We start from the raw sequence: 23341 nt of genomic DNA on the forward strand, positions 1-23341 counted from the left end.
AATATGTAATTTGTCATAATAAATGTTTAGGTATAATCCAAAACTAGAATACATAGGTTTGGATAACGTGCAAAAATGCACCTCCTGTTTGACATTTAGCATTTCAGGGACATTTTTTTTGTCTTGAATGACTCGCCTTTTGCCATGGTTTTCTCTTTGACGACGCCAAGAAAGCATTGCTAGTTGTGTTCCACAATACAGATGAATAGGACGAAGATGACAGTAGTGTTGCCATTGATACACTTCAAGTGTCACCAATGGTTTTGTTTGATCCTTTTACAGTGCCACTAAATGCACTGTCAAATATATTTACCAACGTTGGAGCACTCATATGCTGAAAATTCAATGTCTCAGTAGAGAGCAAAAAGGCCAAACTTTGCTAATATACTTTTTGTATGGATGTGGAGCTTAGTTAGGGTAATTACTGCTTAGTTTGAGACTTGCTCGACTTGGATGGTTGCAGAAGTGCATCGCATTATAAGGAGTGGTTGAGGCAAATCAAGACACACGATGACACCATTCTTGAATGGAAATTTTGGCCTCATGCCAAGTCAATGAGCCATACCCTGACTAGTTTGTTAGTAGAAGCCTCCATATTGATAATATAGAGGAAATAAAAGAAGCCAAGCTAGAGTAGATAAGGCATGCATGATGGGATAAGAATAAAATATCTTTTGAAGATGATTGCATGATCAGTAATGACAAGACGGTATGGCAAGGTGGTCATCATTTAAAGCCCCTTTTAAAAAAACCACTTCTGTAATAGTCTGAAAGCTTGCAAAAGATGGTGTGTGAAAGGTTTCCAAAGGAACAGTCTGAACTGCAAGCTTGAAAATGATCTGATCATAGTTGACAATCATGGGGCAGGAAGAAAAGCAAGAGCTCTTTTCTCCTTTGCCTGTTCTACCAAGATTAGATCGCCTTGATCGCTTGGTAATGCATTTTAATCTGCTATTACATGCCCTATAACCTCTAAGTCATTACTTCATTCTGCATACTTTTTGGATTTGAAAGTTCTAATTCAAGGATTACTTGTATCTTCTATAATAATCTTTCTGAGTACAAAGAATTTTGTTGAATCTATACAGCTGCAATTTCTGGAAGAGAAGCATTCCTCGTCAGGAAGAGGAAGGCATGCTGCCAAATCTGTTGTCAGGACAGTGGAAGCAGAGGGTCGGTGCAAGGCTTTAACATCTGCACTCGAGGAAGTTCAGCACAAAGGCACCCTGATGTGGAGGCTAGAAACGCTCGAAAATCGAGCATTGCAGGTTTCTAAACATCTTTATATATCCTGAGATTCTTATCACATATATATATTGATTTGCAATGCAGATAGTTAGAATTTATGTGGGAATTTCTTAGAGCCCTTTCTTTGAAGATTTAATAATCATTCAAATTTCAAGTCCCTAAAATGTTGCTGTAAAGTCATCGTAGTGATTAATTTTCTTATATTTTCCTTTCATCAGTTATGCCTAGAGGTGGATGTAGAAAACACATCAAGGTCAAGCTCTTCCACCATTCAAGGACCTGAAAAAATTGGCCATGATGAAGTTTCAACCATACTCCCCAAAGAGGATGAGCAAATGATCATCGCCAACAAAGAGAAGCAAGATAATTCTCTTATCGATCAAGTTAGAGTTCCTTTCTTGGAATAGCATACTATATGTCCTCATCTAATTTTTCTCATCATATTCTTGACATATTTTCTAGTAGCATAAATACATATATTTGGCAATTTTTCAGGAGATCACATGTACTGCAGAAGCATGTGTAGGAAGTTCAAAGGCTTCCCAAAAAGGTAGAAGACACAAAATGAAGCACAGGAAATGGCTTGCAATGGGATGCTGATCATGCTAGCTATCCCCAACAAATTATGCAATCTAGTCTTTCACCAGTTCTAATTTTATTAGTTCCACATCTTGCAGCTTTCATGAAGCTCAATGCTCTTCTTATCAAAATTTCCACAACCTTTTTATGTCTAATCATTGCTTCTATTGGTTTCAAAATGTAATAATCTCCTCTTAATAGTGAAATGTTAAGAATCTCCTCTTGTCTTTAGAACAATTTTGAAGTGAATTTCTATTATTCTATGATAAAAAAGACATGAGACAAATTCCCTTTATCCCCACTATCTTTTTTTCTTTTTTTTGTCTCGAGACGTTACCTCAATGTCTAGTTAAGGTGGAGTTAAAGCTGCCTGCATCTCTATTTTAGATAAATCTATGGACTTACCACTGAGTGATAGCTTAATGTCCAACTTCTGCTTATACATGGATTCATTTTCATCAATTTTCCAGCTTGATGAAGTTCACAGCCAGTTTGTTGCCGCACTGAATGATCTCATTGAAAGGCACAAAGCACGGGTTGGCTTTGCTGACGTTGAACTGAAAATTTTATAATTTGAAGACAGAACTTGATTTGTTTCTAAATGTTTCTTTATAACATTTATTTCTTTACTTTCTTGTTTATATGTTGTATTTGATTTGATAACGAGCAAAATCAAACTTTAGAAGCACTTAGAAAAAAGAATTTGGAGCAGAAATTATGATAATTCGGTTCTGTTTCTTCTCAGCTGTAACTATTATGCAGAAATGATAATGGCCTCAGGTAATTCTTAACCAAACAGCAGAAAACTCTTCTTCTGCAAAAATTGTTTGGCCCAAGAAATTTCTGCAGACCCATCACCAACTTGCCTGTCTATTTTACACAAGTAACGCAACAAACTTTGCCAGAACTTGTCAGGGCAACGAAATGATGTGAAATTTCCCTACTCCACAGGTCCCCACAGAAGCTTATACTAGTCCAACCTGGAACCTTTCTTCCACTAGTATCCAAAGCATTTTTACCAATGAATTTCACTGTAGAATAAATTTCCAAACTACAGTGTCATCAACATGAGTAATAGGAAAATTAAATCCACAAATGGCAATCTCAATGAGTACCATTTGGCCTAATAACATTAGATAGTGTTGCATCTACATCTAGACCATTCTCTAGAATAATTTTAGTCCAAAAGCCTTAATAAGAGGACCATTAGGGTTCAAAATCACTTGATATGATATTAATGGATCAACATTTTTGTTTTTACTCGGATCCTCTCTCCTAAAAAAATAACAAAAAATAAGATATTAACACGACACTTGTCTAGATATATATGAGTTTAGCGAGCTACCAAACCCAATATCTTAGGCTCAACCAAGCACCAAGCCCAAATATATATATATATATATGGGTCTGGTGAGCTTCCAGACACACCATCTCTGGGTTTAGTGCTCGGATGAGCCCAGACATATATGAGTCCGTTGAGCTATCAAACATCATCTCTAGCCTATGCTCTTTTTAACTTTGAAGAATCTTAGGCTCCATGATCAGACCATGAATTAGAGATATTTTACCATAATAAATTAAAGATATTTTACTCCCTAACGAGTTAGAGATTTTATCTTGATAAATCAAAGATATTTTGTTTATATTTTGATCAGACCATGAATTAGAGATATAAGTCTCATGGGCTATAAAAAAGACAATGATATCTCTTTAAGACGAGTTCTCCTTTTTCTCCACTCCTTATTGCATATATATTTTTAGAATTTTTTTCTAAAAAATTATTGCATTTTCTCTTAAACAATACTTATTTAAACATTGGAGAGTTCTTAAATTCATAAAAGAGAATTTTTTGCAGGTATCATGTCATGACTAGATCCATGACTGACATATAGGCAAGGTCATCTTTAGGTTTTCATACATATACGAACCCAAACTTACATACAAACTTTTACCATTTAAACATATACAGCTTCTAATACCATAATTAAAGTTCATAATATAAGATTCATTTCTCAAGGCTGAACTTATAACATCAATCAAATGAGGAGTTATCAATTCATAAGTACATAATGGTTCATATCAAATATTCAATTTCAATAAGTGATCACGCTTAATCATAAACAAGAGGTAGATAACAATATGAGAATCCTACTGATGCCAAGTAGGTAGAGTGTCAAGAGTATCTGAATACAAAAGAAAATATACTAAAAAACAAATTTGAAAAGAACGTACAATTTATTTAATACACTTAACTTAGGGTCTAACCCACAACTCTATATATTTAGGAATCAAAACAAAATTATAAACCGGAATCGATCCACCCGATCGATTCCAAACATAACTTAAATTGACCGGACAAAAAAAAATCATTCTTCTCTCACTGTCAGGTCAACCGGTCGACCGAAATCTAACACCTAGCTGGTGGACCGAAATTCTTTTCCTCTCTTTTCTTCTTCTTCTTCCACTACTGATTCTCTCTCTCAATTTCATATTTCTTTTATTTATTTATTTATATTTATCAAGCTATTTGTTCAATTACCATAATACCCCTCATTCATTTATATCTATTTTTAAGCTTTCAAGGACATTGTTATCCTTTTCTATTTATTCTTTCTCTATTTATTTCAAAACATTACATATTAGGTATTTTTTATTAACCACATTGACTACATAACCAGAAAATTAATTTATTATTCAAGATATTAACCACATTAACTACAGAACCAGAAAATTAATTTATTATTCAAGATATGAGCTTGCCCTCAAGCTCATTCTACTGATACCAAGCTCAACAGTTACCTAATGCCATATTGAAATATTGCTCATGTTTGGAAGGAAAGTCCATTTGGAACTCACAATACACCTAACTACAAAAATGAATAAAGCGATGGAGTTAAACAGGTTTTCTTTTATATATATATATATATGGGCCTATCTTAAAAAACCCTAAGCCCAAGCCTAAAGTAGACAAGCTGGATCTTCCTAAATGCTCATGAACACACAGCACCCTAAAAATAATGCCATAATTTCAGGACTTTTCAATACATGTAAAACGTGCCACCTGCCTGGAAAAGCAATCTCCACTAGTCCATGCGGAAGCGAAACAGCTGGAGTTTCTGTTGGTTTTGTCAAATACTTAGAAGAGTGCATTTGTTTTCTGCATCTCATGTCTTATTAGAGTGTTAAACTGCATTCAGTCATTTTGAGGTTGAAAGAGAAGAAAGACTACTTCTGGTAACATTTCTAGACTCCTACATCTTACCACTCTTATTGTCTAGTTTGGAGATCATATGAAGCTAGATAAAAAGGATAGTTCATAAAAGTGGTGGAGCAAGAATATTCCTGTTGGGGGAAGCCGATGAGCTTAAATGGGTGAAAAATTAGTCAGATATGCACAACAGATGGATCCCATGGTTAAGTAGGATATAAATCCATGCTTCATTTTTTTTATAGCAGTATTCAGATCAAGCCTTCTCTTTGCACATGCCTTGTTGATTTTTGAACTCTATCATAATTTAAAGACCTTTTTATGGAGACATTTCCATGAAGCAGCCATTAGCAAGCAGCATGCAGTTTTAAACCGGACTTCTTCCCTCTCCGATTTCTTGGTCACGTTAAAATATCAGACAAAGTATAGACTAAACAAGCCACTTTATGTTTCAGTATTGAGGCGATACGAGGATTGACCCCCCTTACTGCTTTGCTTTCATAGATTGTTGGATTTATAATCGGTGTTATCCCTCCTTTCCGAAAAGCACTGATTGGTGATCATAATGCTCCTCTTCATGTGATTGAGGACTCTGTATACTTGCTCGGGTCAGCATCCCTCTTTGATGATATATATATATATATATATATGAAGATTCCTGAACAACCAAAATGATGACCAGAATGTGTTCTCAGGTTTCAACGGGTCGAAGGTGCCGGTCTCAGTGATTATTGGTATAACAGCAGTCCGGTATATTTTTATACCGATATTGGGAGTCCTTACAATCAAATATGCTGTTCATTTTGGCTTTGTGGACTCAGAATCGTTGTACAAGTTCGTTCTTCTGCTTCAATTTGCACTGCCTCCAGCAATCAACATAGGCCTGTCAAATTTTAGCTATACCTTGTTTTTAAGATTCATGCGAAGTTCAATCATGTCCTCATCTGGAAACAGGTTGAATTTGTTTCTAACATAAAGTAATTTCACTTGTCTTTTGGCCTTGACTTGGCAAGTACAATAACTTGTTTGGAGCTGGTGAAACCGAATGCTCGGTGATCATGCTATGGACCAATTCCTTGACCACAGTTGCGGTAACGCTTTGGTTCTTCTTGTCGTTCGTCAGATGAATGTCACTTCACTTGCCTCTTGGATCGCTTCCAACATACACAATCTGGGAAATGCATTGCATCTTAGGCCTTAGCGTAGGTATTTCATTAGTTTTGGCGAATACAGATATAAAAGAAGATATTTTGAAACGTACAAGCAAAAGGGTACTGTGCTAAATGTGTTATTATGTGTTAGCAGAGATACTTCATCAGTTCTGCCATATACAGATGTAATAACACATACCCCTAGATATATTTGAATGCCCTTTACAAGGCAAAATAATTATATATTTGACCTACAACCTGAAGTTAAATTGTTTGATGATGCAGTCTTGCCCTTGTTGTCCACGTGATGAATTTATAGAGAACAAGCAATAAAAGAAAGGATAAAACACAGTAGTTTCTGGAACAGTCAGGATTAGCTGACACCCTGCAGGCCTTTCCTTGCAACAATAAATAAACCCTATTCAAATTGAAAGAATTTCAGAACAATGCCTGATGTCCTCAAATTACTCATATATATACCTATGTTCATTGCTGGTGGTAGTGTAAATTGTAGCAGAAGCATAAACTGATATAATGGATCTGAATGTACCGGACCAAACAGGACGGCACGCTTAACAATGACAATTCCTAATAGAGGCAGGAAAATGTACAGAACTGTTATTGCGAACACGATTAATGGCTGAATACCTGACCCTTTAAAACTTGAATTTTTGCAACAGTCAGAAATTGTTAGATACCTTGGTAACCAATACTAGGAAGAGAAGCAAGATTTTGACCACTTCACGGGAGGCATAAAGACAACTAGGAGTTACCTCTCTGCAGGTTCCCTCCCATTATCAAAATCACCGTTGCGACAGTTGCATCCCTGCAATTTAAATGATATAAAATTTAAGGAATGTGTTACAGGTGAGTGGTGAAAGCTAATGCTGACTGCAACACCAGAAAATGTAACCTGAAAGTATACTTGTGACAGCAAGCTACTAGATCAAGAGGTTCCTAATCTATAAACTTGGAGATGAAAGCAGGATTTATACCCAAGAAAAGATGCAGAGTCTTCAACTAATGAATAGGAGCACTGGCGCCGAACATGAGATTCCGAATCTGAGTGATCACTCCGATGATAAAACCAGTTATCTACGCAAGAAAGATATCTCTGAAAGGTAGTTCAGATATCAAACAAGAAGCAAGAAATACACCATGAAAGAAGTGGCTATGTTGGGATAAGGATTAGGGGATTTTGCTCCGATAGTTGAAGGTGCAAACACTTCCTTCAGATGGAGTTCCCTTGATGTCTTGCTGCTTAAAACCACTTACTAGTTAAAATTAATTTCATCATAAATTAAATTGTTTTAAGAAAATAATTAAATTAAATTAAATACTGCAATTGCAAAAAATTAAAGGGCGAAAATAAACCCAACAAATTTCCCTTCTCATTAACATCAACTTGACAATAATATCAGCTTCACCATATAATTGAATACTATATGAGCCTCCACCCTCACCCTCACAGCCTCACCAACACTGAACTACCACCCTCTCTCCAACACAAAATCACCGTAACAGGCCATTGATGAAACCAACAACGACTGAAACCATCATTGATTCATTGTTAATGAAGAGGGGCAATAGTCTTTGTGGATTTGAGTTTGAACACCATGGTATACACTACTCGATTTTAAGCCAAACTCTTACTTTTAACAATAACTACTCTCCAAAATGGAAGAATTTTCCAACAAATTTTGAAGTCTATCTATAAAATAAGAATAGTAATCAAGCTACTAGCCACATGAAAAGGGTTGACCACAGAGTTAGAAAAATTGATGCCAACGCATATGTCCATAACATTATCACAGAGCATTCACTTTCTCCAGCTCCAAATAACTGAGTAATTGTGCCTGCAAAATTAGAAAAACATGGAACAGTTTGAGATATATCCCATCTCTTTATGTTCCTTGCACGATTGAACTTCATCAGCATGTTCGCTCTTATAGAATTAGACTGCTCATACCTATGTTCAATGCTGGTGGAACTGCAAATTGTAGCAGAAGGACAAACTGATATAATGGATCAGAATGGACCAGACCAAAGTGGACTGCACCTTTAACAATGGCAGTGCCTATGAGAGGAAGGAAAACAAACCTAACTGCTACTATTCCAACTATGAGTGACGACTGAATTCCTGATCCTCTTAAACCTGCATCGCAATAGTCAGAATCTGCTAAATACCATTCCATGCCAGTATGTGAAGTAAAAACAAGATTTGGACTAATTCGAGGGAGGCGTAAACGAACTTAAGAAAAATTACCTCTAAGAAGGTTTCCTCCGACAATTAAAGTGACTGTTGGGATGGCTGCATCCCTGCAATTTAAATTGAATGAAATGGTGAAAATGTGTTAAAAGATTATTGCTATAAGGCTGTGCTGTTCGCAACGCCAACAGTTTCTGAATATGATGTATACCCTATCAGAGAAGCAGAATCTTCAACTACATGAAGAGGGGCACTAGCACCGATTAAGGAATTCCGAATTTGAGGAATCACTCCAATTATAAAGCCAGCAATCTTTGCAAGAAATACACATTTAAACTCAGCTCAGAGTAGCAAGAATACACTACGAAAGTAGTGGCTACGATGGAAATAGGGGATACCGCTGCGGTAGTTGAAGGTGCAAAGACTGCCTTCAGATTTAGCTTTCTTGATATCATCCTGAAGCATTGCTTAATCTTGTCAGATAAGTGTACCTACCAGAAGAAAACTAACAGATCAAGGGCTGCTAATATTACATCTTATTAGTTTAAAAGCAGTAAGGATTTCATCAGCAAAAGCAATATGATTAAATGAAGTGAAAGATTTAATTGCTATTGTTTTCTCCGCAAAAAAAAAAAAAAAATCCAGGTTTCGCAGAGTGGCAGAAACTTTTATTCTGTAAATTTAGAGAATGAGATAAGAACCTATAGACAATGAGCTTTTTCCTTGTCTACAGATTGCGAAGGCTGTAGATACCATACCATGAATTAAGACTACAAGTGTAAGAGATACTTCTAACAAGGAGGAAAAAAAACGAACCTTAACAATTCCCTCAGAATTTGTGCAAGGAAGAAGTAACTCATATTCATCGGAAACTGGAAACTCTTTGGAAGGAAGAAAAGCTTCCGAGTAATTCCCTTGGATGAGTTCTGGTGTTTCTCCGGCATCCTTCACAGTACTTGTGGAGCCACCATGGCCATCACTATCAGCTTCTTTGTTGACATCCCTTGAGGAAACCCTCACAACGTTATAAACATAAGACCACATATAAATGGCGCTTACCTGAAGAGTACAAGTTTTTTTATCAGAGTCGGACAGTTTAAGTGTTCGTTTAGCGTGAATTTTGAATAAATGAAGCTAGTTTAACATTATACTGCCAAGGAAAGAGAAACATAAGCCATTCCGTATGTAGAGCAAACATCAGGTGATCCAAATGGACTGCCTTTCTCACTACAGACTGCTGGGATGATGATGAAAAGCAAACTTCCATTGTTTCCTGTTACATCAATTCAAAATATGAACTCGAAAACAATAAGCAATGTAAATACTTGAGGCCTGTTATATCTTGCGAAATCGATGCATCGATTCTTCTGAAGAAAGTTTGATAGTGAGTGATAACAAATATCTTGATCTGACCTGCAGCACAGCAACCCAATATGAGGCCTTTAAGTTGTTTGGCAGGTCTTGTGATTTTTATGAGTATCCATCCTAGTGCTGAGCCAACAATGAATGCACAAAGAATATTGACTGGCATGAACCACCTGTATAACAATTAACAGCTAAATGGCTTGAGCAAAGATCAATTAAGAAAACATAACTCATCTTGAATCAGAACCAACGAATGCCACGGGACGGCAGATTGATCAAATTGAAACTCACAACGTAACAATGTTTTCATAGGTGATTGTTTTAGCCAGGCTGCTAACCACCAGTGCTGGACTAAACACCAAAAACACTACCTGTTCAAGACAGTGACTCTTAGGCAGAGATCAATATATGATATGGAAAGAAAATCTCCAGATGTTTAGTAGCTCTACGAAAAATTTTGTGATGCTCAAATTGTAACTACCAAGACTTGCAGCATAGGAAAGAGAGATTGAAATTCAGAACTAATTAATGACCAGTGTACGTACTCGATTTAGTTCTTTCCTCGTACTCTCTCCCAAGACATGTATATTGTCCAATGCAAGAAGTGATCCAAGTGCTGTTAGAATTAGTACTTTCAAAATTGGCACAGAAGCAATATAAAGTAGATCAAGGAGCCGCATAGTGACACTTCTTCGAAAACTTCAGGAATCTACCCTGATCCTACATAAAAGGGAGAAAGTTTTAAATAAATAGAGGTCCTTGAGCAATTCTAAGATACAAAACCATTGCTGGGACAAACATCACAGCTAAAAAATTGAAATGAAATGGCAGGGTAGCAACAATTCCATTCCATTGAGATTCACCTGTTCAATAGTGTATGGATACAGTATGCTACAAAACCCTCTGCATGTACGTATGCCAAGGAACAAAGACCAGTCAGTAGTATCCAGGTGTAAGTGAAGACGTTGTCTGAAGCTACAACTGAAGCATTGAATAGAGAAGCATTAGGGTCCCGCACACTATACAAAAGACAACCCAATTTTGACAACTGAAAAGGGAGACAATAAATGCTTAACTTCCAAAATCAGTGCATGATATCTAGCAAAGAGATTTAAGTCCAAATTAGAGGCAAGTGCCAATGCACATTGCTGTAGTCATTTATTGATTACCAGTTCATAAGGGTATGTTACATGCAGCGTAAGCCCTGATGTCAATTTTGGTCTCATATGACCACAAGTATGCATGCCATAATATCCGTGCTTTTTGTTGCTATGAGCGTGGAGATTTGGGAAGCGTGAGCTTGGAACCACCTCCACACGTTTCAGTAGCTAGTTTGCTTAGCTAAGGTCTAGTCCCGTTTCCTGTGACCGTCCTGTCTCCAGGTTTCCTCTTCTTCTTATCTTCTAACAACACACTAGAGTACATCCATTTCCTTTTCAACTAGGGGACCAAACAGATAGTTGGGTTTTCTCCACATGTCGTTACCTTTAATGTTAATGTCAGAATATATTGTAATTGAATTGATATTAGTATCATGTGGTGGTTTTGTCCGCACAATTTGGATTCCCCAGAATCCAAAAGAAAATTCGATTTGGTATATTTGCCAAGCTGATTACTCCTCAAAACTGCTTTTGTTTTCTCAGAAAAGATCATTGCTTGTAATCTCGGATACCACCAATGCAACTGTCACACTCTTCACCATAGCTATTAGACCTGGACCAGCCTCGAGAACTCGACAAATCCGGGACCTAGACCGGTTCATATTAAAGATGACGTAGGAAAATGACCCGACCTGTTCAAGATTCTTGACCGTTTGTGCATTACACGCATGTTATGGGTACAAGATGTAACGAAGCTAAGATAAGAAGCCATTGTTGTCTGCATGGAATGCCTTCAATCCGTGTTTATTAACCATTCTTGAGGGTGTGTTTATATTGCAGGGTGTCCAACAAAATTAGATTTTAGCAGCATGTTTAGGGTTTTTAGCAGCATCATTAAATATCACCGGACATTAATATTGTTACTAATAGGTTGGCAAAGTCAACAATTTAATGTAATTATTAAACATGAAAAATTATTTGTATAATAAAATTAAATTTAATTCAAATTCAAATGATTATTAATTAAATTAAAGTTTTAAAAATAAAACAAAACGGTGTTTTACCCTACACCAAGTACTCAATTGTACTATTTATAAACATTGTTATATATTAGACTGTGTTTGTTTTCCAGAAACTGGTTTTCAGGAAATCACTTTCCAAACTTTTCTGTGTTTATTTGTCATTAGAAAAGTTGGTCAACGAAAAACACTTTCCAGTCAAAGAAAAATTTGGCTTGATTTCCAGGAAAGTGTTTTCCTTTTATTTTGGGCGGAAAATACTTTCCGGAAGTTGTGAAAAATTTAGAAATGTCATATTATTTGTTGATTATATCAAATTTGGTCCTCAAACTTTTGATTGCTATATATATTTTGTTTTGAATATTTGTTTTTCAATTTCATCCCTTAGAATTTAATTTTTATATTAATTTTGGTCTTTATTTTTATAATTGTTATTTGTTTTTCCCTTATCATTTTTTAATTGAAATTTTTTATCTATCAAATTTGGTTCTCATTCTTTTGATTGTTACTTGTTTTATTTGAAATAATTTATGAAATGTTAATTATTATTATTTTAATTTTTTCATCTTTCAATTTTTTATTTTTTAGATTTGATTTTTATTATTTTGATTATTATTTATTTTATTTAAGATAATTTTATGAAATTATATTTTTTTTTCAATTTCATTCTCATTCAACTTTTTAATTTGTAAGATTTGTTCCTCATTATTTTAATAAACTTATTGAAAAAAATAAAACATTAATAAATTATTTTCCAGCTCATTTTTCATGACATAACCAAACACTGAAAAGTGTTTTCCAACTTATTTTTCATTACACTACCAAATATCGAAAAATAATTCACTTTCTCGGAATTCATTTTCAAAAAAAAAAACTACTTTCCAGCAAACAAACAGGGTCTTATTATTCATCATGAGTTAATAGTATATTGTGAGAAGCGGAAAAAATTATTTTTTAAAATATTTTTTGTTTAAAAATATATTATTTTTAATATTAGCACATCAAAACGATTCAAAAACACAAAAATAAAAAAACTTGAAACGAAGCTAATTTTTTTCACAAGATTTTGAGTGGAATTTTGAATCTTTTTACCACTTTATTGCTTCACAGAGTTCTTTATTTTCTACTAGTACAGTCACAAAGTTTTATTTTTCTAAAATTTGTTAAGATAAAATAAAATTCTTCTGTTTTGCACCTTGGATGAACATTACAAGAGGGATATTTCTTTTATATACTGTATCAGCAAAGGGGCTTCCTCTAACTCTATCAAATAAATCTTTTATTCGTAGAATAAATAATTTAGGCATATTGTTTTTTTTCATATTTCGATATATAAAAGAACTAAAGAAGCCAACGTGCGAGTTTAATTATCTGTTTTATTAATTCCATTTGGAGAGATTAATTCTATAACTTTCCACTTTGCATGGCCTGTACTGTTTTATATATATATCCTGAAAATTTAGAGATTGAAGACTAGGCTAGAATAGCCAAAAAAGAAAAAAAAATTCATAGAAATTAGTATATAAGCATGTGATGATGTTACTATATCATAAGGGATAGAAATTAAGAATTTTAGTCGCTCATATGCTAAAAAAATATATATTTTTAAAGAAAAAACTCATTATATGATCCCAACTTGTTAGCTAGGACAATACTTCTTAAAAGACCTGTCATATATGAATATAAATATTTATCATTATTGATGTTATTTATAGAATGTCAGTTATGCTACGCTCCCAAACCCCTTGTCTAGGGGGTTATAATAACCCTACTATCCCATATTGGTTAGAAAACAAGAGCTTTGATAGTTTATATTATAATTTTAAAATTCAACCCGGTCCAGTGGGTGATCTGGGACTGGAATCGGGCCTGGTTTAAAAAAAAATACAGAAAGGCGAAACCCGGGGTGACCTGGCTGACCCGGCAAAACCCAGTCAAAAACCTAGTTGCAACCCGTTAATTTTTTTTAACTAAAACGACGTCGTTTTGATGTTTTCATAAAAAATGAATTGACCTGGTCAAAACTCAGAACATGAACCGATTGGATCGCACCGGGTTTAAAAACTATGATTTATATAATACAAAGATTTTTTTTTTTAATAAATATATTTTCAATGACTATGTGGTTCCAACTTGTTAGCCGGAACAATATTTCTTGGGAGGCCATGTGCTGCAAGTAAGAACACATTATTATTGGCGTGTCTATAAAAATATCAGTCATGGTGTGCTGTCCAAGCGTCTAATCGTCAATTAGAAAACGAAAGCCTTGACCGCTTATATATATATATATATATAGCACAAGTATATCGTTTTCTCCTAATAAATGTCTTTCCAATTAAAAAACCACCACCACACGTGGCTATAACCTGTTGGCTGAGCAAAATTTTTAAATTTGAATGGCCTTGCGTAAAATGTTTCTTTTATGTTTTTTATCATGAGATTGTGTCAATGATATGTATTTAAATATCCAAAAAGATAGCTTTTCTTGGAGCATAAGCTTCAATTAGAGGATAACAGCAGTGGATTGGGAGGTTTTTTTTTCTGGTCAAATGTTCTTGCTAGCATGGCTTGAATCGGCCTAACTAGTCGACATGGAATTTGGAAACTTTGAGGAGGTAAGAAGGGAAATTGACAGTCACCAAACCTTAAGGTGAGACTGAGACCAGAGACAAGAACACAAATTACCCCAAGAGCCACATGTAAAAGGTTGACCAAAGGGTAAGAGAAAATGCAGCCAAAACATAACACCACAGCATAATGACAGAACATTCACTCTCACCAGCCTTGAAAAGCTGAGCCATAACCCCTGTCAAGTTCATCAAAACAGCAAACATGTTATCCCAAAATGATTTATGATCAGAAGCAATTCATTAAGTTTTAAGAAAAAATTCTACTGGACAGAATATATTTGATAGACTGCATTAGGAGAATGATCCAAAAAGGAGTTTTGAGTCACTGAAGTTAAACATTTTAGTCGAAACGACATCGTTTAAAAAGAAACGACATCGTTTTGGATTTTGCTGTAGCAAATTTGAGTGAACTTAGTTGACAAAGCAATGAACAAATTTAAAATGTAAGAGGGGGTAACAACTGTACAAGGTGTATGAGTTGAAAAATGGCAGGCTTCCAGAGTCAGCAAATTAAAAATAAAAAAATCCGAGGTGACTATCCATTTGCAGAGCTTAAAGAAGTTCTCGTACCTATAGCCATTGCAGGTGGAAGTGCATATTGAAGCAAAAGAATGAACTGATATAAAGAATCTGAGCCAACCAAGCCGAAATGGTGTGCTGCTTTAACAATACCAATGCCTATAAGTGGCAAGAAAAAATTCCTCACTACCACTATCCCTGCAATGACCGATACACTTATTTCTGATCTTCTTAAACCTGAAAGAGCAGAAATGTGGAGATTGTTAAAGATCATGAGATGCAACTATGTTTTTGGGCAATTGTAGCAGGAACCAGGATCAGGCTATATATCTCAAGGAAATCAGGCATGAGAACATGTTTAGGAAACTACCTTTAAGGAGGTTCGATCCCATTATCAGGGCCATGCATGGAATTGATGCCTGTCTGCGGGTCAGAACAATGATAAAAACAAGATCAATGAGAATATTACAGGGAGTTCCTGAGCAATGAAATCTTAATCAAATAACACAAGTCAAAACATGAATCCTTGATAAGAAGAAAGGCTTTCAATCTTCTTAAGCTAAACAAATTCCATTTTAGGATTTATTACCCTAGCAAAGATGCAGAGCTTTCAAGCACTCGAAGAGGAGCACTATCACCAATAATCACCTTCCGGATTGGAGAGATTGTCCCAATGACAAACCCAAACATCTAAAGAAATAAAATAAAAGGAATCAAAGTAATCACATAGTTGATTAGGCACTGTCACTGACAAAATTAAGAACTAATACAAGGACATAATGCAGATAGTAGATAGTATGAATTTCTAACGTACCGCGGCAATTGTAGCTGGTGCAAACACCTTCTTGAGGTTGGTGTTTGCTGCGAATTTCTTAAAATTCCAAAAGGTCCTCTCCATGAATGTCACCTTCTGTCAAAATAATAAGGTGCTAAGAAAAGAGTTTCTGCCTAAAAAAATTCATAAGTAGCATCTGTAATAAAATGCTAGGAAACCTCACTTTTCCCTCAGACATAGTTTCAGGAAGTTCAGCATGAACAGAATGATCATGGCAGCTAGACTTTTCACTTGAAGGAAGTAAGGCCTCTGTGTAACTTTCAGAATCGGCTATCGATACATTTTTTGTGTTTTCAGCACTGTTATCAGCATATATCCGCATGATAATATACACATATGTCCATATATAAATAGCTCCAACCTGTTGAATCACAATTCACAACAGCAAAAGTGAAATTAACTTTAGAGTCACATCTTGAATCCGGTGATCAAGGCTGAGAGGAGCCTGAAAACATCTGCTGAAAGTGGGTTTCATTATTTAGTAACATAATGAAGATAAAATCTTACAGCCATAGAAAGAGAAGCATAAGCCATTCCATAAGAAGAGCAGACAGTTGAATCTCCGAATGGGCTATTTGACTCGTTGCAGACTGCAGGAACAATAATGAGAAGCAAGTTCCCTAAATTTCCAGCAGAACAACAACCAATGACAAGGCCTTGGAGGTGTGGTGGAGTTCTGGTGATTTTAATGAGAATCCAAGCAAGTACAGAGCCAATTATGAATGTCAGAAGGATATTCACTGGCATGAACCATCTACAACACCACCACATCAAAGTAAAATGCCAAAAGTTAGTGGCAGAAATGCCCGAGGATGAGTAGGTAGAAGCAAGAACTGAAAATTTAGTAAAATCACTCACAAGCTAGCCAAACTTTGAAGAGTAATAGTTCCAGCAAGCTGGCTAGACACGAGCGCTGGACTGAACACATAGAATATAAGCTGCACATACACAGAGAATTTGCCTATTATGGTGAGAAGGAAGGAAAAAAACTGTTAATTTCTATAAAACACAGAATCCTGTAAACATGTATTAAACTCACATTATTTAAATAGGGTCTTGCAGTCGATCCCAAGAGATCGATACGATCAAGCGCAAGAAACAAGCCAACTAGAGTAATCAAGAGTACTTTCAGAACTGGAACCATTGCCACGACAAAAAGGTCAAGAAATCCCATTTCAGAACTCCTCTGCAAAGCTTGCAAGAAGAATCAAGAGTTCTTGGAAGTTGACACTCCTGTAGCAAAGAAGAATCAATTCTTTCAGAACATTTATGAGAGGCACATAAAATTATTATCAGATATACAGAAGAAAACCGACCTTAAAAAAATTCTGGATATTGAACTAACATGGAAGGGGCCATATTCGACACGACACGTTAGTACGACCTTAATGTGATAGAAAAATCGACACGAAACAAACATGTTCAACACGAAAACGACCTTAACAAACCTTTTTAGAAACAAATCTACCTCTAGACATTTTTATATTATTACTAAATGCTTATCAGAGGTGCTTAATTTCGGACGTATGTATCTCTCTGCAGCATGTAGGAAAGAAAATACAAATACCTTGTTGCAAGTTTCGATCAACGCAAGCTCGAGCTTCCACTGATGTTCCTGGAGTCAAGAACGTCAGCAACTTCTTGTTTCTACATGTGTTTGCTAACACTAATAGAATCGAAGTCAATATTTGGCATCTGAGACGTGTTTTACTTTTGAAAATAAAGAAATAATTAAGACGGCAAGATCATCACCAACTTGCCCTCGCTTATCTCTCCAAGACAGCTATTGTAATCAATGGTTTTGATTGAGGAAAACTAGCTACATGATAGTTAGCTGCATTTTGAGTGGGGTCTGTGATGTCATTGCCATCCGCATGGTATCTAAAAACTTCACCTACCTTTCAATTCTCATCTTGTCGCGTTTTGTATATTATTTTAGAGATTGGAGACTCGAATTCCTCATTTCCTGATCATAGAGACCGGAGATATCAGATTAACGCATGTCATTGCATTATTTAAAAATTTATTTTGGTGTTACTCCGGCTGTCAACGGCGAGTTTTAATATCTTATTTAATTTAACTAAAAATTCAACTCAAATCAAATTAAGAATTGAATTTTCAAATCAACTTGTCAAATCAAGATTAACAGTTATGGGCTTGATCATGCTATTTTGTAAAGCTTAACAAGGAGTATTTTGCTATTGGACACAATCGGAGTGTGAAAAAAGGAAAATTTTGTCATGAATGCATCAACTGATCAAGCATGAATGATTGATTTAAAACTTGATTAGTAAGGAAACCGAAAGCTTCTAATCTACACACGAGCAATAATTTCTTGAGATGGGGGAGGTTTCGAAGCTAACAAGTGCTGCAGGCGGTGTTCCCATGATCCAACCAGGAGAACATATGGGCATGCAGCGGATCGATGTCAACGTTTTAGTTAATTTTTACATGTGATTGGTAGGTAGAATTTATTATTATTATTATTATTATTATTTAAATCTAAGGCGGCCTTCTAAAATAAATGAATGGTTAGGATTTTCATAGCCTTCTACTAAAGAAACTAGGCCTTTAAATTGAATTTTAGATTACACGGTATAACCTTGATGAAATAATATTTTTTGAAAGTTTAAATTCTTGTTTTTTTTTAATTATTTTTTGGTTGAAAAGTATTTTTTACGTATTTCTTGTTCATTTTGATATATTAATATAAAAAATAAAATCTAAAAAAATATTATTTTAATATATTTTTAATTGAGAAGTAATCATCGACACATCAAAAAAATTATTTTTTTAACCATTAATATAATATTATAAATTAAAATTTCATGTACAAAAAAGAAATTTTGATGAATTATATTAATCATTCAATGGTTTAAACGTGCGAACACTTTGTATCTTAAATTTTACTCTACACTTTATAATTCTATACTAGCTACGTGACTTACCGCAGATCAAATAATCAATATTTTAAAAAGAAGCTCATAAAAAAAAATATAAAAAAGGAGGTAATTTCAATTTTTTTTAGTTTTTGAATTTTTAACTCACCATCACTTTAGGGTATAAGAAAAAACACATTTAAAAAAAAATCCCTTTCAATTTTTTGCTGGATCACCCGAGTTATAGGTTGACCCGACAGGTCGACTGGTTTACTCCGGCTCAGTCGCAGCCCAAATATTGACCATAACAGACTCATCTATACCGTAAATTATTGGGTCCTAGTAAAGATACAGCCCAATTAGGTGTTGATTCATGGTGGTAGGTAAGGTGGTAAGTAAGGTCCGTAGAGGTATCAGGACTGATTTCCCCTTACTCCTGATGGCAGGACCAAGTCTCTTGATCGGAAGAAAAGCTTACGGTTAATATGTTGTGAATCTGATTTTGCACCCTCCAGTGCAAAGTGCAGACAATCCACTAACTGCAGCATCATACAGATATGATCTCAGAAGATTGTGATTAAACTATTTTTATTACATTTAAAGGACAAAACGTTCAGATCCACAGATCATTTCAACCAAAGGAGTTGCTGCTGACCATTTTATGGGCTTTGCGCCAGAGTTTCAGCATGATATCCTTGATGGACATTCTACAAAATAAAGAAATGGTAGTTTAGCCGATGATGATACAGCAAGAAACAGATATATTGGCAAGGGAGGTGCATAACTATATCTAAAGAAAACGGGTCCCACACTTCCTTGCGCGTGTCATATAATCAAAAAAATTTAAAAAACCTCCTTAAAAAAGGATCCCTTTCTAATTTTTGCTGAACCACCGAGTTTTGGGTTCCGCGTTCCGTCGCGGATTAAATAATCAAAATTTATAATGTTTTGTTCTGGTTATAAAAGGGTTTGAAGTTGTTGGGTCCCAATAACAGAAGGATCCAATCAGGTGTTGGGTCATGGTGGTAGACATGGCTCAAAGTTGTTGGGCCTAGTGACAGCAGGGCTCAATTTTTTAATTCTTATACTACTACACTTCAAAAAACATTAAAATTAAAGCAAATAGAAATCAAAAAAATAAGCGCCAAACCCAAAATAAATGCAAAATGAAAGACATAACTAAATTTTTCAAGGCATGGCATGAAAACCAAGACCTATGAAAGAGAAAGGAAGGGCATGAGAAAAACTCCATCGTCGACAAACCATCGCCGGCCTTGGAGCACGTGTCACTCTAACAGCTACGCCACATCCTTATACATCAGATAAGATGGCAATCGGGTTTTTTTTGCCACTGTAATTGCCCACATGCGCCTCCTGAATAGCGCGAAGGACCTTGACGACACTTGCGTGATACACGTCATCATATTTTAATGATTTATTAATATTTTTAATAAGACAAATTACAAAAAAGAGCCTAAGAGTATATATTATTATTACAAAATAACCATGACGCAAAGACCAAAACTCCCTCTTAAGCTATGCTTTAAATCTGGGAAGTTAAAGGCTAACAACGTAATTTTACTATAAAAAAAAAATAGATGCTTTGAATGACATTAGATAGCATTCTAGAGTCATTATTTACACAAAACAAACAAAAAGTTTAAGGAGATATACATGGTAAGTTTTCGTTTACAGATAGCATAAAACCAACAAAATGAGCAAACGACCTTCGTAGATCCAGTCTTGTAGACTTTGCTCTCTGCCCTCCCCAAACAAATAGATAAAAAACCCCTCAATTCTTGGTCTTGAACCCGGACCTTTCTCCTTCATTAGAGACACGATCTAGAAAACGAACGTGCGTGTGAAAAGATTTGGCAGACCGTAGCAGCAAAAAAAAAATTGAATAACAAACAACAGCAGTAGCTGAAATGAAGACAAGAAGACATCCTTTGAACACTTTAATCAATTCATTGTCCTACGTGCTTTACATTTTGAAGTCTTTCCTAGATGATATTAGAATTAAGTTGGTTTCTTGTTAAGTTCTTACTTCCTACGTTTCAAAAGTCTAGATGGGTAGTTATGGTAACCTTTGGCTACCAGTCATCCTCTCTGTGTTTCCTTCATGTCTCAATTCCTGCAAGTGTTTACAGAATGCAACGCCAAAACTCGATCGTGATTCCTAGCTCTTCATCCTGCACCATGAGAATTCATCAATTTCTCTAGCGTCGGTTCCCCATCTTTTATGATGACTAATTAGCAATAAAGGAATGCACATGCCAGATTTCTTGTTATGAAAATAGAAGGAAAAAGGTCAGCATGCACCAAATTTAAACGAAGGCTGGCAGTGCTGTATCAGAAGCTTTTCAAGTTAGCATTGTTCTTGAATTACAGGGAGCTTTATTTCTCGTGAGCGTCGTTACATTTTTAAACCTTACCAGCCTTCAGCAATGAGAAGTGCATCGCCTGCATGAGGAATACACATGAACTTGAAGAAGGTGGCCATAAAACAACTGCAGCAAAGAAGTACTTCAGCAAGAGGGAAACACAAAATAAGCAAGTTGTGATGCATAGGGACAGTCGTCTCTTCTTGGCGAGTTCCTTTCTCTAATTTGTTCATGAATGTTATCCAGCAAAAGTCAAGCCACCTGGAAAAGAAAGAGGAAAGAAATAATATAAGCTAGAATTCCACTTTTAAGATGTACAAGGGATAATTTTATTGCAATTACCTGGTGGGGATCTGCACAAGCCATGGCTGTTTCTCTCTTGAAGATTGCGTCCACCTTTCTCCGCGAAAAGACGAACTTCAGCATAATCTCTCTTTCCTTAATCCATTTGAAAGTTATGATCGAGCGTGCTTAGCAACATAAAATGGTTTTTCTTTTCCAAAAGAAAAAAATCAAGATTACAGCTATTTTTAAATAAAAAAAAAAAACCATAATTATCTATAATAGCCATCTTAATATTTTATATCTGCGATAATTTAATTGTAAAATATTTATTTTATTTTATTCAAATTAAAATTATCATTAAAAAAATTTATTGATGACTAAAAGAATCTTTATACTAGATTTATAATAAAAATTAAATTTATGACGATAACTAAATATGAAAATATATAAACTCAATTTTAATATATTTTACATTGTTAAAAAGTGTTTGTGAATTAAAAAAATTATGATGTTCATGTTTTTCTTCATCTGGGAAATAGTGAAAATCTTGTATTAAAAAAGAACATTAAAATATGTTTTACAGACTTAGTAAAATTTTAAAAGTGATGAAAAAATATTGCATCTAAACTATAAATTTCAGTTTTTATTTTTTTATATTACTCTATTTGCCACTTTCCTTTTCTGTTTTCTCACTATTAAATTTCATATATAGAATCAAATATGAAGAGATGCCCGGCCGGGGTTTCATTTCTCAAACTAAAAGTCTTTTTTATATTTTAATAATAGTTGATTTTCATAATATTTACTTGAAAATATAATGAAATAATATTTTTTTTATTTTTAAAAAATTATTTTTAACATTAAAAATTATAAAAATAAAATTTAAAATAAAATTAATTTTTTCAAAAGTACTTTTTAAACATCAAAATAAACAAAACCTAAGCAAGTATTAGCATAAATTATTTGTATTATATAGGCTATATACAAAGCAGAAAACAAGACACACCCACTTCTACTTAAGGCCATTTTGAAAACCCAAATGACAGACATTATGATCTAATGGCCAAGAATGAATAAATTACTGAGATATATTGGTCCTTAATATTATGAAAAATTTTGACAATATAATTTTAACCAAACCTTAAAAAACTATAAAAAATAGTTCTAATTTGCTAGTGGTTTTATTCAAAATTAATTTAGGATTGATTATGACCTTATTTAGTGATCTTTTAAGAAATAGTTAAAATTATCTCGTCGAGATTTTTTTTACAATATATAGTATGTCAAAAACAGATCCTCGATGCCCCTATAATTATCCTTTTTTTTTTCTTTCCATTTTTCCTTTAGTTTTCTCTTTTATGCCACATTACCTTGTCTTCTTAGCCATTAAATCTTGAAATCTTATCTTTTAGCCATTAGATTTCAATAAAATTTTGAGTTGATTTAGATAACTCAAAATTTTAGACAAAATTAATTATTTTAAAAAACATCTTAATACAATCACTATTTTCAATAACAGTTGTGTATATAATTGATATTACAAAATACAATTATGTTCGACTGCTATTTCTAATAGCAATTTTATATAAAATCTATACTGGAAAATACAGGTGTGTTCAAACTGTTTTATTTTCCAAATACTTTTTAAATTTACATTATTCTTTTAAATTTTTTACCAAACTATATCATTTAAAAAAAAATCTCATATTTAAAAAGTATTTGTTATTGTGATGCAATTTTTTTTTATTAACATGGATATTTAGATTAATTTGTATGTATTTTAACTAATTTTATAATTTTAAAATTAATAATTATGTAAGGATGTAGATGTTCAAATTCATCATCATGACCAGTTGAGTAACCTTATCTTTTTAAATAGCTTTATATTAATATTAAAAAAACAAATGAACCGTTACACAATTACAAAACT

At 34.3% G+C, this 23341-nt stretch overlaps 3 protein-coding genes across 10 annotated transcripts; 1 reads left to right on the forward strand and 2 right to left on the reverse strand.

The window, feature by feature from the left end:
- Window position 1: 1 nt before the first annotated feature.
- Window positions 2–2118, forward strand: LOC18096005 (uncharacterized). The gene is made up of 4 exons (XM_006370681.3): window positions 2–933; window positions 1089–1268; window positions 1467–1631; window positions 1744–2118. The coding sequence occupies exons 1-4, from the start codon at window positions 859–861 to the stop codon at window positions 1846–1848; spliced, it is 525 nt and encodes a 174-aa protein (XP_006370743.1). The 5' UTR covers window positions 2–858; the 3' UTR covers window positions 1849–2118.
- A 3120-nt stretch (window positions 2119–5238) lies between these two features.
- Window positions 5239–11778, reverse strand: LOC18096007 (protein PIN-LIKES 3). 5 transcript variants are annotated; one of them, XR_008059444.1, is made up of 15 exons: window positions 10837–11719; window positions 10624–10741; window positions 10306–10480; window positions 10052–10131; window positions 9809–9933; window positions 9547–9668; window positions 9212–9454; window positions 8794–8886; window positions 8607–8707; window positions 8453–8505; window positions 8156–8341; window positions 7182–8042; window positions 6885–7012; window positions 6667–6774; window positions 5239–6206 (listed from the first exon to the last, which is right to left on the reverse strand). XR_008059444.1 is itself a non-coding variant. In XM_024607586.2 (12 exons), the coding sequence occupies exons 3-12, from the start codon at window positions 10438–10440 to the stop codon at window positions 7918–7920; spliced, it is 1263 nt and encodes a 420-aa protein (XP_024463354.1). In that variant the 5' UTR covers window positions 10441–10474; window positions 10624–10741; window positions 10837–11778; the 3' UTR covers window positions 7556–7917. The 5 variants fall into 5 exon arrangements, 3 of the variants coding, with proteins under 3 accessions (XP_024463354.1, XP_024463339.1, XP_052309761.1); XR_008059445.1 differs by having other exon boundaries at window positions 6445–6774; XM_024607586.2 differs by lacking the exons at window positions 5239–6206; window positions 6667–6774; window positions 6885–7012 and having other exon boundaries at window positions 7556–8042; window positions 10306–10474; window positions 10837–11778.
- Window positions 11779–14319: 2541 nt separating this feature from the next.
- LOC18096008 (protein PIN-LIKES 3) lies at window positions 14320–17653 on the reverse strand. 4 transcript variants are annotated; one of them, XM_006370687.3, is made up of 10 exons: window positions 17431–17653; window positions 16903–17096; window positions 16722–16801; window positions 16371–16617; window positions 16027–16224; window positions 15843–15935; window positions 15618–15718; window positions 15399–15451; window positions 15080–15265; window positions 14320–14685 (listed from the first exon to the last, which is right to left on the reverse strand). In XM_006370687.3, exons 2-10 carry the CDS (start codon window positions 17035–17037, stop codon window positions 14561–14563), a joined length of 1218 nt encoding a protein of 405 aa, XP_006370749.1. In that variant the 5' UTR covers window positions 17038–17096; window positions 17431–17653; the 3' UTR covers window positions 14320–14560. The 4 variants fall into 4 exon arrangements, with proteins under 4 accessions (XP_006370749.1, XP_006370750.1, XP_024457335.1 ...); XM_006370688.3 differs by having other exon boundaries at window positions 15843–15938; window positions 17431–17652; XM_024601567.2 differs by lacking the exon at window positions 17431–17653 and adding an exon at window positions 17180–17338 and having other exon boundaries at window positions 15843–15938.
- Window positions 17654–23341: the final 5688 nt, after the last annotated feature.

The sequence above is a fragment of the Populus trichocarpa genome, chromosome 1 (genome assembly GCF_000002775.5).
Source record: "Populus trichocarpa isolate Nisqually-1 chromosome 1, P.trichocarpa_v4.1, whole genome shotgun sequence".
Classification (NCBI taxonomy): domain Eukaryota; kingdom Viridiplantae; phylum Streptophyta; class Magnoliopsida; order Malpighiales; family Salicaceae; genus Populus; species Populus trichocarpa.